Source organism: Aquila chrysaetos, chromosome 3, assembly GCF_900496995.4.
Source record: "Aquila chrysaetos chrysaetos chromosome 3, bAquChr1.4, whole genome shotgun sequence".
Taxonomy (NCBI): domain Eukaryota; kingdom Metazoa; phylum Chordata; class Aves; order Accipitriformes; family Accipitridae; genus Aquila; species Aquila chrysaetos.
The window spans coordinates 77,190,414-77,207,597 of NC_044006.1; the positions used below are offsets into that span (position 1 = coordinate 77,190,414).

A 17,184-nucleotide genomic window follows, 5' to 3' on the forward strand; every position below is an offset into this window, starting at 1 on the left:
AACACTTCATCTTCATTAGAAAGGTAACAGAGAGCTGAGCTTGCGATCGTCCTGTAGCAACTACCATTTTTGTCCTTAGTAATTGAAAAGAAATAGAACTGTGAGATACAGAACAACCCCTACCCCTTCCTGCAGGGCTAAGCCAACTACTATAATATTGGCAGACATTTTGCCCTTGATTTTCAAGGGCATTGACTAATCTCTGTGTTTTCCTTGAAAGCTGACAGTCTTATCGTATATCAATCTCCAGGAAATAGGGTGCTAATTTTCCTGGCAAATTTTTCTCAAATGTGAGTAAAGGATTTCCTGGCTTAGCTGAATTCCAGAGTGCTTTTAGGAAAACAATAGACCTTGATTTAAAAGTGGTTAGAGATAAAACACTTACCCCATTCCCCCCAGTTAATTGTTTTCCTGCTTGCTGTCACTGTTAAAAATGCATACTTATGTCTAGTCTGACCTTGCTTTGAGTCCTTGCCCAGCACCTGTGTATTTTTTTTTTGTCTGCTAGCCTGAAAAGGTCTGTGCCATCCATTAGTTGCGACATAGCTGTAGCAGGCTCTGTGGGCAGGCGCACAGTGAAATCCTGCTGCCCTGAACAGCAGGGCAGACCCAGCTGTGTACTTTCCAGATGTGGTACGTTACCCACTTGCTAGGTGCCAAAGTTGTGCTGCCACTAATGCCATACGGGTACCTTGCTTTCCTTGTCTAAGACAAATGAAATCTCAATTACCCTCAGCTTGTTGCTGACCCTCATGGAAGCGCAAGGATAGAAGCATCTTGATTGCTTCTCTAATTACAGGTTGTTACAATTTCATGTTGGTTTAGGCAATTCACTTCAGGTGTCTTGTCCTGTTGTGACATTTTGATGGCCCCGATTGTGATTCTGCTACAGCACCTCCACAGCAAACTGTTTAAGGGGAGTGATATCTTCAGCAGCAAAATTCAGCAAAGAGATAGAGGAGCTGCTACACTTTGCTTTGTAACTTTACACCAACCTCAAACGACTGAGAAATGTATTTTACTACTTTTCTCTTTTATTCTATGGAGAGGTCATGCAGAGCTTGTTCCTGGTTACCATGATCCCTCTTTACTTAGGAGAGGTTGGACAGGTACAGGACAAACTTTTAGGGAGTAAAATTTACAGCAGCAAATGGTCTGTGTGCTTGTGTTGTGAAGGCTGTCTGCAAAATGGTTTTACTCCTGATGAATGAGAAATGCTCACACTTGGAACCAAACATACAGATTATTTCTCTCATTTCCTTGGACTAGTCTCAAAGGTCTAATACATTGCTTATGGTGATATAAGGCCAGAGGAGATTACCTGGCTTTTGAAGTGTACAGAAAGTTGGATGCTTGCTCCTTTCTTATAGCATTGATGTGGCATAGGGGAACTCCAGTTAAAATAAGAGACAGAGCATGTAAAACTGATCACACAACATCTTTCCAAGCACAAGACTCTGCCTGTCTGCAGAATCCATTTCCATAAGGTATATAAAAGAGGTTAAGAACTTAGGTAGGTTGGAAAGTTGAGCTTTTATTTAGAATAGAAGAATCCTTGAACTATTTTAAAGATGCGCACAAAAAAGCAACTCAAAAATTCATAGAGACCATGAGATCTCATGCTTCTTGACATGTGTTTATGACCTGTGGGCCAACTAATTTTATGATTACCTGCTTCTGAGTTTCATTGATCTTTTCCCTGAGGTTGCTGCTTTGTTGTTGTCAGAAGCGGTACATGGATGAACCAATGATCTGCTCAAGCCTGTGAATTCCTAATCTAGGAAACCAACCAATAGTGATTTCATTACAATGAATTGTCTGAATCATGATTAGATTTGCAGATGGAAATTCTGAAATAATGTATAGGTTTAAGCATGAAGGGAGAATATATCTTACTAGGAGTAAAAGCATCATCTGCATCCTTAAGACATGTAAAGAAGCCTAGCTTGTGAAAAGAGGAATGATGGAATAGTAAGCACATGATGGGGGCGTTTAGGAGATCTGGGTTCTTGGCCTGCCCTAAATAGCTTTGGATGAAAATCAATTAAGGCATACATTGAGCTCTTGTTCTGGATCTATTTAGAGGGTTTACAGCATTTCCATGCAAACTCCTCATTGCTTTCTTCAGCTGGAGGCCCACATCCCCAGCACCTACCTATGCAAAAATGAATGGCTAAGACATGTTGTCAGGATCCTCCAGCAATAACATACTGTTGAATGGTGCCAGTACCTCTTAATTGCTGCTGTCATTTCCAGACATAATGGATTTAATTTGTTGATGCTCTGATGCTCAGAAACACCGGTGGTGTATATGGTTTAAGGCAATGGTTTACATTGGTTTTGGTGAGAAGGACATGCTCAGTTCTTTACCACAGCTCACCTGAAGAGTGGTAATTCTTTATTTTCAGGTAACTCAATTGATTTAGACCGTGTGACCATATCCCTCAGGCAGGTACTTCCACTGAGGTAAATGGCTACAGGTTCCCATTGGAAGAAACTCTTCTGAAATTAATTTTTCTTCCAGCTGTCTTCCCACTGTAAATGGGCCAGCCTGTACTAGACAGGCATCTGCTGACTAAACTGAATGCTCTTGCTTCCCTCTCTCTTTTCCCAGTTATCACGCTGTGCTGTATCTTCAAGTGCCGGATTCCCCGGACAAAGAAAGAGATTGAGGCACGATATGCTCAACGGCAAGCAGCCAAGACATATGCAGACAAACTGGAGACTGTGCCACCACTGAACGAGCTGACAGAGATCCCTGGAGGTAATTCCCATGCCCACACCTACATGAGACCCATCTCTTCTTTTGGGGTTGTTTTCTGTATGCATGAATGCAAAGGGCTAGGTGCTCCCTTAGTGTAAATCAGTGTGGCTCCTTGGGCACAACCATTAAGATATTGCCGTGATTTGGTAGAGCCCTCCTAATCACATCCACTAAACCTGCAGCATTTGTGGCAGCAGGAACAGTCCCTTAGATGAAAGGGACAGTTTCTCCGCTGGTACAAATCAGGGTCATTCCTTTGAAGTCCATGTTTAAAATTTCCAGAGAGTCTGATTTGTTTTAAGGGCCAGTTCCTGGGTTGGGGGATGTCAGTAGGAAGAAAAAGAGTTGTTAAGAGTTTCATATTACCCGTAAATGGCTTACCCTATTTGGATGGCCAAGAGTATTTCTGTCACTGGTCTCCACTGCTCTTACTCATCTTTCCTGATTCTGTACCCTAGGCTCTACTGAAACTCTCCTAACTCTCTCTGGTCATGTCCAGTCCAGACCTCTCAACTCCCTGCCTGTGGTGAAAGAAGAAGATGAAATGGCCCTTCAAGGAAATTAGGGGACTGCCTTCCTGTCTGTCTGTCTATGGCTTCTCTTTTCTGATGAGATCCATCATACCTTGGACTCTCTGCTTCTCAGTTCCCTTTCTGCATTTGACCTCTGTTTTCTCAATACCTTTTTATGAACTTTTTTTCTCTTTCCTGTGTCTCTGCAAGCTCTGTGATCTACAGCTTTGTAGCAACTGGAAGTTTCCTTAACTCAAAATGTGATGCTTCTCTCCATGAAGGCCAGGCTGGATGGGGCTTTGAGCAACCTGGTCTAGTGGAAGGTGTCCCTGCCCATGGCAGGGGGTTGGAACTACATGATCTTTAAGGTCCCTTCCAACCCAAACCATTCCATGATTCTATGGTTCTATGAAACTGGTGAAAGAGGCAGATAACATAATTGTAGGAATTTAGTTGTACACCAGCAAAATACAGAACTAAGTGCTTAACAGTAGGAACTTGCACATACCTCAGTATTTCAGAGGTGTTCAGACATCTGATTATACTTACACTATAAACTGAGGGTGGCCAGACCACTCTCTGGAGCTGAACCCAATTGGCATGAATAAGCCCTTGTCCGTACAGTTAAATTCTCTTAACTTACTTTAAAGTCAAAGGTCATCCAAAGGCCTAGTTAATGCACTCTTACGTGTATGAGCAATCACACATGGAAGTGCTTCGTATTGTGTCCTTCAATTTCCTGCCCAAAAGACCAAACTCTGACTCTGTAAGGAGCAGCTATCAGTAGATCCCAGAGGGTGTAAAGGATCATGCCTGTAGATAGCAGAAAGCCAAATTCACTCATTTGCTGCTGCATCCTCTTCCTGTCTAGCTGTTACTTCTGGAAAACCAATAAATTAAGGATGAGAATATCCAGAAGAGCCAGAAAGGGTATTTGGGCAGCAGAATGGCCATTTCACCCCTGAATGCTAATAAATTTTGATGTCCTGTAAGCAGCCTTTACATCCCACAAACACGTACATGTACTCCATTCAAAAGCTGGCTATTTTGCTGTAGGTTTAATCAGACTGTGGTAAATTATTGCAGCATGAACTCATGAATAAATTACCATAAGAAAGCAATTTATGGGAAGTCAGCTGCACCATAAAGACTACCTTAAACTTTTATCCAGTTAAATGTATAAGTTGAGTAGTTGACCACCCTTTAACCTTTGAGAATCCTAGAATTATGGTCCTGGCATGATGCAGGGTAGGTGGCTGGTGGATAACATGTTGCTGAGTGGCTGCTGATATCTGGTAATGGCTCGTGAATATGTGTTCTCTGAAGCTCCTAGTCCTCTAGGACTAGGCAGATATAAATCTGCCCAAGTTGTCCTGAAGGAATTACTACTGGGGTGGGAGTCATCTGTCCACCAGTACATTATCCACACCTACGGAGAAGTCTGCATCAGCACTAGTTGTCTAGACTTTATCCCTTCCTCCAGGGTGGAAAATAAAAAAGGATGTGATTCCTTTCATGGTAGGGGCGGTGCTAAAGTGGAAGAGGTAAATTGTGCCTTAAAAATGCCTGTATGTCTCCAACCTTGGGGACTCAAAAGGACTGACTCAGCCATCAGCACCTAAACTGTTAGATGCAAAAGCTATGTGTGATTAAACCCAGTGGTTTGCCCTTCTTCTGAGATTAGTGTGCATCCTGTCCCCAAAAAAGTTTCACTACATGATTTAGGCATTGCAATGGAAAGTATGCAAACCTTTGGGCTTCATCTCTGTGCTGTTATTTTCATCTGTACAGAGTGTGATGCTTGCCATGTTGCCCCACTGACATTTGGCAACCGACCTTGATTTACGCAGTCATGAAATATAATGTATGTGTCGACTATTTATATACTTATACTGTGACAACCCCTCGTAGACCCAGTCAAGGCCAGAGTGATGACTTGAGTGATTTTAATTACTGAGTGGCCATTAAATGCTTTAAAGAAAGATTTCTGTAAGTGTCAAATACTGTTAATCATGAATATATACAATGCTTAAATACTCTAATTTCTTGGCATTATTTTACCCTACTTCACATTTATTATGGTGGAATATTCTAACTGCCAAATGGGTCTCCATGCACTTTTTTGAGTGTCATATATGGCAAACCCTTTTACTGGAGATAAATAAAATGGACTTCAGGCTTCAGTGTATAAAATGTTATATACAAATTGATTCATTTGTGTTCTGTCTGCCAGTCTGTGGGAGAAGTACAAGCAGGACTTGACCTTTGCTCTGGGTCGAGATGTACTGTCTGTGTCCATGGCCTGGGAGATCTTCAAGTATTCTGCTCTGAGACTGCTCCAGCTGACATTTTGGGGAGTTCATCTGGTTCCTACCATATTTGTCCAGGAAGCAGACAATGTGGTGTTTTTGTTTTTTTTTTATTCTTCCCTCTCTTTTTTTTTTTATATGAAATGTCAGGATTTCCCCTGTGGTTGTCAGAAAGAATCTGTATTGTACTATTCCCGTTTGTATGTATAAATGAATTGCCAGTTCCCAAGGTCAAAGGATGATATTTTATTTTAGTGTGTATGCTGAAGGAATATTTTAGGTAAACGTAACAAAGTCAGGTTTGCTTCTCACCTGTAATACATTGATGCAATTTGAAAGTGACACTGCAGACATCCATAGCAATGGGAGATTTGGGGCTACTTAAACAGGTCGGAGTCCAATGGCTTCAGGTAAGGGTTGAAACTTCTCACCAAAGACCCATACCAAATTACCTCCTAACCCAGTTCACTGCCATCTTTTCTTAGCCTGTGGCAAACGTGAAATAATTTGACTTAGCCTAGGTGCCAGCTGAAGAAAGCTAAACAGTGACCAACCATCCTCTGTTTGCTGAGGTTGCTCCCAGGTCATTGCTACATCTTGGCTGATTTTAATTATTAAGTTGTGTTAACAAGGTTATCTATTTACATATCTGAGTCCTATACTGGGGATTTCCAGAGAAGGAGGTCATGGGAAACTTAACGCATTTTCACTTGTTTTTGCAAAACTTTATACTCTGCTGGTCTTGAGCAAAGGAAAAACTTTCCATAAGAAATATATGAAATATGATCTGTGTTTAAGTGTCAAGTTGCTGCTTGAGGTGAGAGTTCAGTGCATCAAGCTCTGACTTCAGAAATACTTTTGAGAAAATGAACCACTTCTAGTAGAAGAAAAATAAGTAAGATGAGGAAAAGTTTTCTGCTACCAAAGCCTTTGTCAGAATAATTAAAGTCTGCAAAGCCAGTGTGGTACTTATGAGTCTTCTCACCTGAAATGTGGACACTGAATCCAAGATATTCCTAAGTAAAAATATTCCATAAGTAAAGATATTATAAGCTTCCTATAACTCATATGGCTTGTTAAAACATACCAAAATAGGGCTAATTGTGCACTAGAGTTAATTGCTATATGTCCATGGTATGTTGCTGCCATTAATTGCAGTGGTACAGGTGGGAAGCCAGTCCCATTGTGACTGGACATGGAGAGGAGATAAGCTAAGCCTACCTTATAGTCTTGTGCTGGGCGAGCCATCTTCTGCTGTCTCTGAAAGCAAAGATCCCCAGCAGAATCCCTACTGTCCACTCTCAGCTGCAGGATGCATACCCCATACACAAAGAATTAGAAAAGCCAACCAACCAACAGAAAAAACAAACCCAAGACAGGTCTGTACTGAATTGCACGAGAGATCTTTCTGTTCCTTCTTGTGGAAGGAGACAACTCCACATTGAAAGTCATTATTGGGAAATGCTTATGGACCGTGCTTGTAATGTTCAGGGAGCAGTTCCTACCAACAGGAGCCGTTTCCTCCAATAGATCCACAACTCAGCTCTTGAAATTACCAGTTCTGCTTTTTCCCATTAGTCTATCTTCTCAAAACAAAGACACGAAAAGCTGCTAGTCAGTGAGCAAAACAGCTGTACGGACAAAGCCCCAGTAGCAGTATTTTCCCTTTGTCCAAGATTTGCCAGCAGGGAGCAGGAGTTTTGCCCTCTTCCTGGCTAGTGTCAACCCAAGTTAACTGCTTTCCTGTTTTCTTTTTCCATCCTTGCATACAGCTCAGGTTGCAGAAGAAAAAAAAGAAGAAGTTCCCACTGTATCTGGAAAAGTGGACAAAACTCAGGGTAAAAAAGATGGATCCAAAGGCTCCAAGAAGAAGGATGGTGAAAAGGACCAGAAAGAAGGATCAAAGAAAGAAGGGAAGGATGGGGCCAAAAAGAAAGAAGGAGAAAAGGGAGAAAAGGGGGGAAAGGACGCTACTGACAAGAAACAAGGTGGTGGGAAGAAAGGTGAAAAAGAAGGTGAAGCAGCAAAATCAGGAGGCACCAAAACTAATGGCAAGGCTGGCGGGAATGCCAAAGCCCCAGCGAAGAAGAAGTGACCTTGCTGAAAGCCAGCGCTGGCAGTCTTTCGGGGAGGGCACTGCCAAATTGCTGAGGGTAGAGCACTGGGAGCAGATAGGACATGCTGTCTCCATACCCTCAGGCTGTTGAGTGCCACTGGATATAGAGATTTATTACCTTTTGAAGACCAAGTCACTGGGGTTTTGTCCACCAGAGGAAAACCTGGCCATTTGGCTAGACAGTATCTTGTAAATAAAATGCACTGTGCAGAGCTATGTGGTAGCAATGACTGGAACCAAACTGCAACCTGGAGTGAGAATCAGAACTTTGGATAAGCATGGAAATTCACAGAGAATATCTAAACTAATGGGAGGACATGATTCATTTAAAATTTGTTCTTCTTGAGGACCTTAAGAAGCTTGATACATATTTACTAGCACTCGTCTCCTCCTAAAGAGTATTTGCATGTGAGGAATTTTAGGGATTAAGCAAATTCTGGATGCAAAACCCTAAAGAATGGAGTTTTCTAAGTCAGCTCGTGGTTTCTGAGAGGTGGCTTGGACATACGGGAGAAAGCTTTCCTTCCTTTTCAGATGCCTCCTTCTCTGGACTGCTGAAGGAAATACAAAAGTCTGCACATCTCCCAGAAGATTTATCCACCTTTTTCTCTTTTCTGATCAAAGACATATAAATCAAGCTGTAGGAGGATGTGCACAGAATAAGAAAAGAGGACTGCATCTGTGCTGCTGTAGGCAGTAGCTGTCCTCAGTTCATTATCCCTTCAGGAAAGGCAGCAGATAAGAAGAGCCCACAGGGACGAAGGGGATGTGAAGATGCTCAGCCTGTTGCAGCAGAAACTCAGGGTCTCAGGGGAGCAGGGCTGAATGCATTAATGTTTTTGCTCTCTCCCTGAGCAGTTTCGAAACCAGGGATTTTGCTACACTTTTAATGTGGCTGCTATTTCTCTCACCACCTGGAAAATTTTTAAGAGTAGTTTTATCAGGAGCAGCTTTTGTCCTAGTGTGTTTTGTAAATATCTCAGCAAATTATGCCTAAAGATTAACAGCCATGGGGTATTTAGCTAAAAAGCTAACGGGGGATAGTTTGCAAGCTATTGTGATGACTAAAGCTCTACCTATTGTCTCTGCTGGATACACCATCTCTGAGTGTAAATACTGGCATGGCTTTGTCTACTTCATGGAGCAAGGAGGGAGTTATCTCCAGTAGTTTATTCAGCTCGGGCCCCATGAGTTAGATTTATATCAATCCAACTGCTTTCTATTGACCCTATGGTTTTAACACAGACAGAGAGCTGATCTATCACTGCAAAAACATTTCTTATTTGTCCCACCTTTCCTTTCCCCTCTCTCCTCTCCTACCCAACCCATCCTCGTAGAAAATGAACCCAGCAAAATTAAAAGCATGTGTTACTGAGGTCAGTCGGCTCATAAAAGGCCCCAAAAGCACCAGAGCTACTGAAGCGGAGGTGTAAGACTTGAGGAGAAAGGATGGGAAAGATGTTAACAGCCACAGAAACAGTTACTAAGAGCATGAACGGTGACAGCTCACAGCCTCCAGGTATGATCTGCTATGCTAGAGGAGTACGGAGAGAAGTCAGGGTCAGAAATTCTGCCCCTCTACGCAGACAAGTGGTTGGAGCCCTAAATTTCCATCCACTGCAATGATACCCAATGATGAGTGTGAAGATGTATGTTATAGCCATCTATGTTTAAGTCTGAATCTCAGTCCCACCCCTAATTTTTCAAAGGCTGAAGATGAGTGGGGATTGCAGCTTCCAGGCAGAAGCAGAGGACTTGTTTTCAATTCCCTTCTCAGCCTGAAAAGTCTCAGATATCCAGGTTTATGGCTCAGGACAGCTATTGGGCTGTATGTAAGACCAGGAAAAGGAGTTTATCCACTTTTTCAGCTGGAACAAAAGGGATACAAGAGTCATACAACCGACTGGAGGGGAGGCAACTCTGCAGGAGCACAGATCTGTAATACAGACTGCGTGTGTATGTGTATGTGCATGTGTAACCCCTGATGAGGTATCCGTTCATATTAACACAGCTTCACTCAGGGACCTGCAGAGACTCCTAGTGCCAGAGTTAATGAAAGCACGTTGACTCCAACACACAGAAACATGACAGGTGTCAATTATTATATTTCAGTCACCTGCTTTCTTCTGTTCTCTTCCTGTTTAATTGATTTCTTCCATAAGGAGTCACAAAGAAAAAAAGGAAAAAGAATTTTAAATTGCATTCAGGCCAGACACTTTGCCTGTGTGCAGAGATGTCACTCCCTGGGACCTGCACAAGGTTTTATGGGCTCACTGTGGTTTTGGGGGGGGCTGAGTGGGTGCTTATATCTTATAAACTCCAGTTCACAGGTAAAGCAGCTGTAGGATGGGATCCAGCTGTGATTTAGGCAGGAAAGACTGCTTCCCTGTCCTGCAGCTGGAAACATGGTGTGGTGCTGTTAATCCTGCTATTAATGGTCTTTAGGGTGTGCAGAAAGAGGATGCTGACTCAGTCTGTACCTGTTTGTTGAGAGGGAAGAGGAGCAGATCTATTCCTGATCCAAAAGCTTCAATGGAGAAAATCTGCCCCTTCACGTTGTCATTAAGCTCACTATCACAGAGTAAAATAGCCTTTCCTCAACCCCCTCCTCCCCAACACAACCACCATCTCTCTCACACCAAAAAAAAAATAAAAAAAAAAATACTGCATCGGGACTGCTGGAGCCTTTGCAATTCATTTTAATTCATTTCTGCCAAGATCAGACAGCAAATACATTCAAAGTCTTACATGTCAGCTCACACTAGTTTGTGGTTGTGTCTTACTGAAAAAAAGATGTTGTCTTAAAAAAAAAAGTTTCTTCTCTGAGAAGGAGCCCCTCTGGTCACCTAAGGGGTATATCAACTTGTTTCTAAGTTGTCAGAGCGACAGTGTATGGGTGGAATGAAGGGAATACATTACTGGGGATTGCAAACTCTCAGGAAAACATCCTGCCTAACAAGACTTGTCATAATGGCTGAAGTGGGCATAGAGGGAAGTAAATCTACAGGCACAGTCCAAAACCGGTGTGCATTTTCCCCTGGTTCTTATTACAGTGGTCAGGTGGAATCTGAAAGTCAGATCACGGTGGGTGTAAAATAGCACTGCTGGAGTGGAGCACTCTGACCAAAAACAGCTTGGGAGCTGCTGTTTACACCACCAGATGGAGAAATTGCATTGGAAAAATTACATCCGCAGCTGCTGAAGCTTTGCAAAATGAATCATTAATGACAAGGTTGGAGATAACTCTGATTTCTCTGAAAACATAAGTGAGATGACAAATCCCAGAGGCCAAAAGCAGGATTTAAGACCCAAAGCTCTGACATCCAGGTAGTAATGACAGTAGCTCTGCCTTCATTAGATTAGCCTGATGGTGTGTGCATGGCAAGGGTGGTGTGGAGAAAAAAAAAAACCTAGATACTACAGAGTCAGGATGAGGAAGGACTTGCAGGATCTCCTGCTCGACATATTCCATAGCTTTCCACTAGAGGGGACCTTGTTCTTCCTCTGCGATATGTGGAGACAGTTTTAAAAGTAGTTTGTGCTGGATATATTTTGTTTTATTTGTGGTGTTAAATCAAGCCTGGCATTGGTAACATCTCTTCTGCAGTCCAAAGAAGTCTTTCATGGCATTGGTTTATCTCCCTGAGCCAACCTATCTTCTTCCAGTATTGTTCTTCCACTCGTTAATAGAGGTAAGATTTCAGCTGACAGTGGCTTTGTACCCCAAGGACTTCATTGACAGAAGAGACATCAAGAAAATAGTCATTGGCTTTGGTGGATAAAACTTAACTCAGCCTAGCTAGCTGTCCCCAAGGGGTTGCAGTGAGAATCATAAATCTGGAGGAGCAGGTCAATAGTAGGAGATGGGAAGCTGAATTTTTTAAATTTAATTCCTGGTTCATTTAGGAAAGAAGGCCATGGAAAAGCTGTCTGCATTATTTTCCTGCTGCTCCCTTTTCCTCATTGGTTTTGCTTTTGGTGTTAATGAAAAGCAGTGAAAAACTAAGCATAGGTTCTGTGCTGATCTGCCAGGAGATACTACACACAAGGTGCATCTGTTGCTATGAAATTTTGTGATACCTTTTCAGCACTAAATTGCAGCATTCTCCAATGGATGAAATCCTCTGGAGTAATTATAGCTGCCCCAGAGGCTCTCAAGGAAAAATATGGTCTTTTTTTCCCTCTGTTTCTGTAATTTTTCCTCTCTTTCTGTAATTCCTTGCACAGGGCGACTCTGAATAAGAACTGCTGCTTCTTATTGATTTCATAATACAGATCTAATTATTAGAAGTATCTTGGATCTACCTTCTGAAAGGAAGCTCTGTATGCCCCGCTCCCTTTTGAGATGTAGCAAGGAAGAAATCTGGATCACCTTGAGCTGTCCCGATCACCTGGTGAGACCCATGGAGAACAAATAAGGTCTTCACTGGGACTGGGAAATTCCCCCTTCCCCCAGGTGACATGTGGAGTCCCAAACCTGAGGTAGAGCTGTTAAAACCATGGGTTTTTCCCTCCAGTGGTTAAAAAACAAAAGGACCAACCCCCAAATATTTCCAGGACTGGAGATGGCGCTTTTCTTCTGGAAGGTCAGGTTGGAATTTATGTTACTGACATGGGTGGCCATTTTCAAAGAGAAAGGGTTTTGTAGGTTTAAAGAAAAGGGTCTTTTTTTCAGAAATAAAGAGGTGCAAAAGTTCTCCTTTCCCTCTTTTTCATTTCTTCTTTTTTTGGGGGGGAGAAACCGGGGTCCTTTAAGCATGTTCCTGCAAATGCACGATCCAGCTAAACACCCTCATGCAGTATAACTCCAAAAGCCCTAAGGTATCTTAGAGAAGCATCAGACAATAACTGTGAGATAACTCTGGCTCGCTACTGTTCCTAATTTCACATGGCATTTTGCATGGCACTCCCCTCGTTTCTACACATAGACCCAAAAGACTTTTATGGTCCTAATCTTTTCTGGCTAAACAACATACATCTTCTTCGTTTGCTGAGTCCCTGATGTACTGAGTCCCTTCGTCTGGACTCCTGCAGACTGAGAAGTGTCATGCAGGGTAACTGGGGCACAAAAGGCAATCTGCTTAATGTCAGAAGCAAAATATGGGACAATAGATGGGACCTGAGCACTGATCTTGTGAAACAGGGCTTTGTGCACATTTCCTTCTTAAGATGCTCCAGGGATTTGATCTAAAATAATAGTGGCGAAGCCTCCCTGAACTTCGCTATCTTCTCTTACCATAAAACTGCCTGTCAAAACAAAGTTATTTGCAGGGAGGTCATAGGACACAATAGAAATTCTCCTATTTAAGACACAATAGAAATGCATGTTCACTTTCAAAATCTGCTGTTGAGAAACTAAAGAGGTGATACAGTGCACTGGAGGAACTCATTTTGCTTTGAGGAGAGTGAAGGGAAAAAAGAAAACAAGGCATAAAGACTTTTGTAATTTGCTTTTCCTTGGGCTGTTACTAACAGCTCTCTTCACTCTGTGATTCTAGGGAAGAAAAAGTCTCCTTTTACCTCAAGACCGGGAGAGTCCTACAGAAAATCTTCAGTCCATACTTGAGCTGTTCTTTTTGCCTTTTCTGGGCATTTTTGTGCTCCCATCCAGGACAAGAGGCTGGGCTGCAGGGACCTTTGGCTAGTCTAATGCTGAAGGGATATTGGATTTTGGTGGCCTTTGGACAGATAGTCTATTCTTATGATCCTCTGTAGTGTGTCTTGCTTGCTGCCTGGGGTCTCCAGCTGTTTGGGGCCATCACTTCCAACCACTTTGATGGTTGGTCCTGCCTTGCTGTCTCTCAAAAACTGAGACCCATTGTGGTGGTCTCTACCTGATACTATTTCTAGCATTCAAAGACCTCTTGCCATCCCCTTGCATGTGAAAAACCTGTCTGTGGCTGACCAAATGAGCTCTGGACTGTTTGTTCCTTGGTAAGAGGAGGGATGGCTTTGAAACAAAACTCCCTGCAGCAGAAAGCCAGCTCTGTACTTTGCAGCGAGGGTCTGTCCCTTGCTGTTTGTCCCTCCTACATAATGTAGTGCTGCTTTCCCTCCATCCCAGCCTCAAATCGCTCAGCTCTGAAACTCAGTCACATCTTTTTCTTTGCTCAAGAGATACGAAGTAGCTTATGGGGGGATTTCTCCATAGGCAATGCATTCAGAATACCAATTTAATGAGTTTATTTTATAGGCTTTCAAATATTCCCTGGCTCCATGCTATCACACAGTGGTGTATCCTACTGATGCCAATGCTTCCATATGGGGATTATGATTTTTTAAAATTCATTTTAAACATCCCTGGAGACTTTATTAAGACTTCCTGTAAGAGGACAGGGAGTCTAATACAGAGGGAAAGAAACAGGAACTTCGATTTTCACTAGAACAGGGCTTGACTTTATAAATGAAATGCACTCATGCTCTCCCCCACCCTGTCCCCATCCCGTTTCCCCCCTCCCCAGCCCATAAAACAGACCCTAGGATCAATGCCCCATGTGTATAGAAATAAAGACTAATCGTTTAATTTCTGTGGCTTTCTGTTTGATGAGTCGCTGAGCTGGGAGAGGGACAGAACTGCTGTGTAGGGTACAAGTCCCGTCCTGGTTGGAATGTGCCGTCAGGGGCGGGTTGTTGGGGACGGCAGATACATGGACGGGGGGGGACACACGCTCACTGAGGGTCACTTGTGTTGTGTGTTCCTGGTTATTAATGAAAGGGCTTAACACACATTTCCTCTTTTCATTTTCTGTCTTAGAGAGGTGGAAAGCTGGGCTGAGCTGACCCACTGGGTGGTGGCATGTGGGTGAGAAGGAGAGATACCAGGACCCTGATTTGGTCAGGTTTCAAGGAGGGGAAATAAAGCTTTTTCATTTGGCTAGACAGTTGTATTTGCTTTTCATAGAATCATAGAATTGTTTAGGTTGGAAAAGACCCTTAAGATCGTCTAGTCCAACCATTAACCTAACACTGCCAAGGCCACCAATAAACCATGTCCCTAAGCACCACATCTACAAGTCTTTTAAATTCCTCCAGGGATGATGACTCAACCCCTTCCCTGGGCAGCCTGTTCCAATGCTAGGTAACACTTTCAATGAAGAATTTTTTCCTAATATCCAATCTAAACCTCCCCTGGCATAACTTGAGGCCATTTCCACTTATTCTATCACTTGCTACTTGGGAAAAGAGACCGACCCCCACCTCACTAGAACCTCCTTTCAGGTAGCTGTAGAATGTGATATGGTCTTCCTCACAGGACTTGTTCCTAGACCCTTCACCAGCTGTGTTGCTCTTCTTTGGACATGCTTTAGCACCTCTATGTCTTTCTTGTAGTGAGGAGCCCAAAACTGAACACATTTGAGAGTATCCACCTCTAAATCTTACTTGGGATCCTAGCTGTCTTAGCCTGGCTCCTTCCTGAGTTGTGTATAGTGGAGAAGGGGCACCAGGTGAGACAGAGCTGTGTAGGAGCAGGATAAAAAAGAACCTCCCACAGAGCTGGACAGCAATAGGAAAAAAGCTAGAAACTCAGAGCTAGACAATAGGGAAAAAGCTAGAAATTCTGAGCTAGAGGGAGCAGAGCTGCAGTTTCATCTTCAAAAGCAACAATGTGCATGAGAGCAGACAGCTGGGAAAGGGCAAAGAAGTCAGCTGATCCATGGAAGGAGATAGTAAGCAGCCTGACATATATGCGGAAAAAATTTCCAGGGGAAAAAAAAAAAAAGAAAGACCCAGACATATGGTAATAGTAGAAGCATGGATGTACACATCCAACAGCTTGACTCTCACAGTCCAACTATTATGGCCATAACATAATGAAGCGCAGTCCAATTTAGGATAGACACTTGTCAACTCTGGGCACAAATCCTGTTCTCGTTGCATTTAGAGGATACACCTATGCTGGTAAAGAAATGAACCAGCACCCGTTCCCTGGCCCAGAAGCCATCTGCCCCACCAGGGCGTACATCCACATAGCTGAAATCTGAAACACTCTGGTTGCATCCAAATTGCGCAGTTGGAAGGATTCCTGGCTTGTGATAATGCCTGAACAATACCCAGGAATTGTTTTGGAAAATATTAGTTAACCTGGGCCAAAACCATGCTAGAGACTGAGCTAAAAAATTAGAGCATAGGTGGTATTAGAACAATGTTTGGCCCACCGCCTGGTCTTGTTGAGTTGCTGGTATAAAGGCAGTAAATGCTAATAGTTCCAGCAACTACTGATGGAAGTTTTAGATGACAGCAGACCCTACATACATGGGCTTGTCTCTTCTTTTGTGGGCTCATTAGGTATGTTGTTCCCTGATACTTTGGGACAAAACTTTTGCTTTTTGTACAGTGCTTTGCAAATCCACACCATTTCCCACAGAGCAATGTAACATCAGACCTACCTTAGCTCTGTTAAGGCTCCCCACCACCTATCAGAGATACACCCATGCTACAAATGTCTGCCTACCAAGCATAAATCAACTGCCATGCTTTCCTCTCTTCCCTTTCCTTCCTTCAGAGAAGTATCGTGGTTTTAATTCCCAATTTTCACTCATTTGTGTGTCCAAGAGCTGCCCAATGGGTGATTTCTGATGCCCATAAGATTGATACTCACAGGCCAGTGATGCCATCCTGAGACAAGCAACTGTAAAACAGAACCTCAAGATAAAGAAGAGCATCCAATTTAATTTAAAATTTCCATCCAGATTTTTTTCTAAACAGTTGGAAAAAAAAAAATCTTCTCAACAGCAATACATTTTGGGCTTTTTGAGGGCAAATGGGAAGTTATTTCAATGGAATCATTTGTCCACATCTGATTGGAAAGAAACCTATTAGGAGATTCTGAAACCTCATGTCCTCTAGTTATTGTAAATAGTGTCTCATTAATTTCCTCAATTGCCACAGAATTGTCATGTACCAGCTTTGGATATTAGAAAAATTGCCCATCTAAGGCATTTCTGGAGCTGTTCCTGTATTGAAAAGCTTTATTTGCACTTTCAGAGCATTATTATCTTTGTTATAGCGGAAAGAAAAAGCTGCTGAGGCTCTTCTTACTTTGATGTAAAAGAGATGGTGGAGACAGTGGAGCTTGAATAAATTGCTGTGTTTCCCATCCCTGCACACAGATCTCAGCTGAGTTTTTGGGCACCAACCCTAGGCACAATCCCCCAAGCAACAAAGCCGGATAATTGTGGGGCATTCAGTGAAGATATGGGAAGGTAGCCTATATTTTGGTTTACCAGCATTCAAGGGGCATGGCGCAATGCACAAGGAAGATCTGCAGAAAGAGGACACTCGGAAACTGCTCTGCTGGGTTATTTACCACGCCACTGAGATGAGCCAGGTCCATTGCCTTCGGGTTGTAAAGACTGTGCATTTCTAAGGTTTGGTGTTACACCTAACATTTGGGAGGTCGTCAGAATGGTGCAGAAGGTGGGCCACATTTCACACTTCTCATTTCTGGAGATATGAAACAGTAGGTCAGGTTTTAAGCTGTTT

The 17,184-nt window shown here is 42.8% G+C and overlaps 1 protein-coding gene across 2 annotated transcripts in view; it reads left to right on the plus strand.

Annotated features, from left to right (window-relative positions):
- TMIE (transmembrane inner ear) overlaps nucleotides 1-8,738 on the plus strand; it is a 36,047-nt gene extending 27,309 nt beyond the window's left edge. The window contains exons 3-4 of one of the 2 annotated variants that reach the window (XM_030010550.2): nucleotides 2,615-2,764; nucleotides 7,358-8,738. In XM_030010550.2, coding sequence (XP_029866410.1) covers nucleotides 2,615-2,764; nucleotides 7,358-7,680 — 473 coding nt within the window. In that variant the 3' untranslated portion in view covers nucleotides 7,681-8,738. Of the gene's footprint in view, nucleotides 1-2,614; nucleotides 2,765-3,222; nucleotides 5,384-7,357 lie in introns of those variants that run through there. The other variant, XM_041122750.1, reaches the window with a different exon arrangement.
- The last annotated feature ends 8,446 nt before the right edge of the window (nucleotides 8,739-17,184 follow it).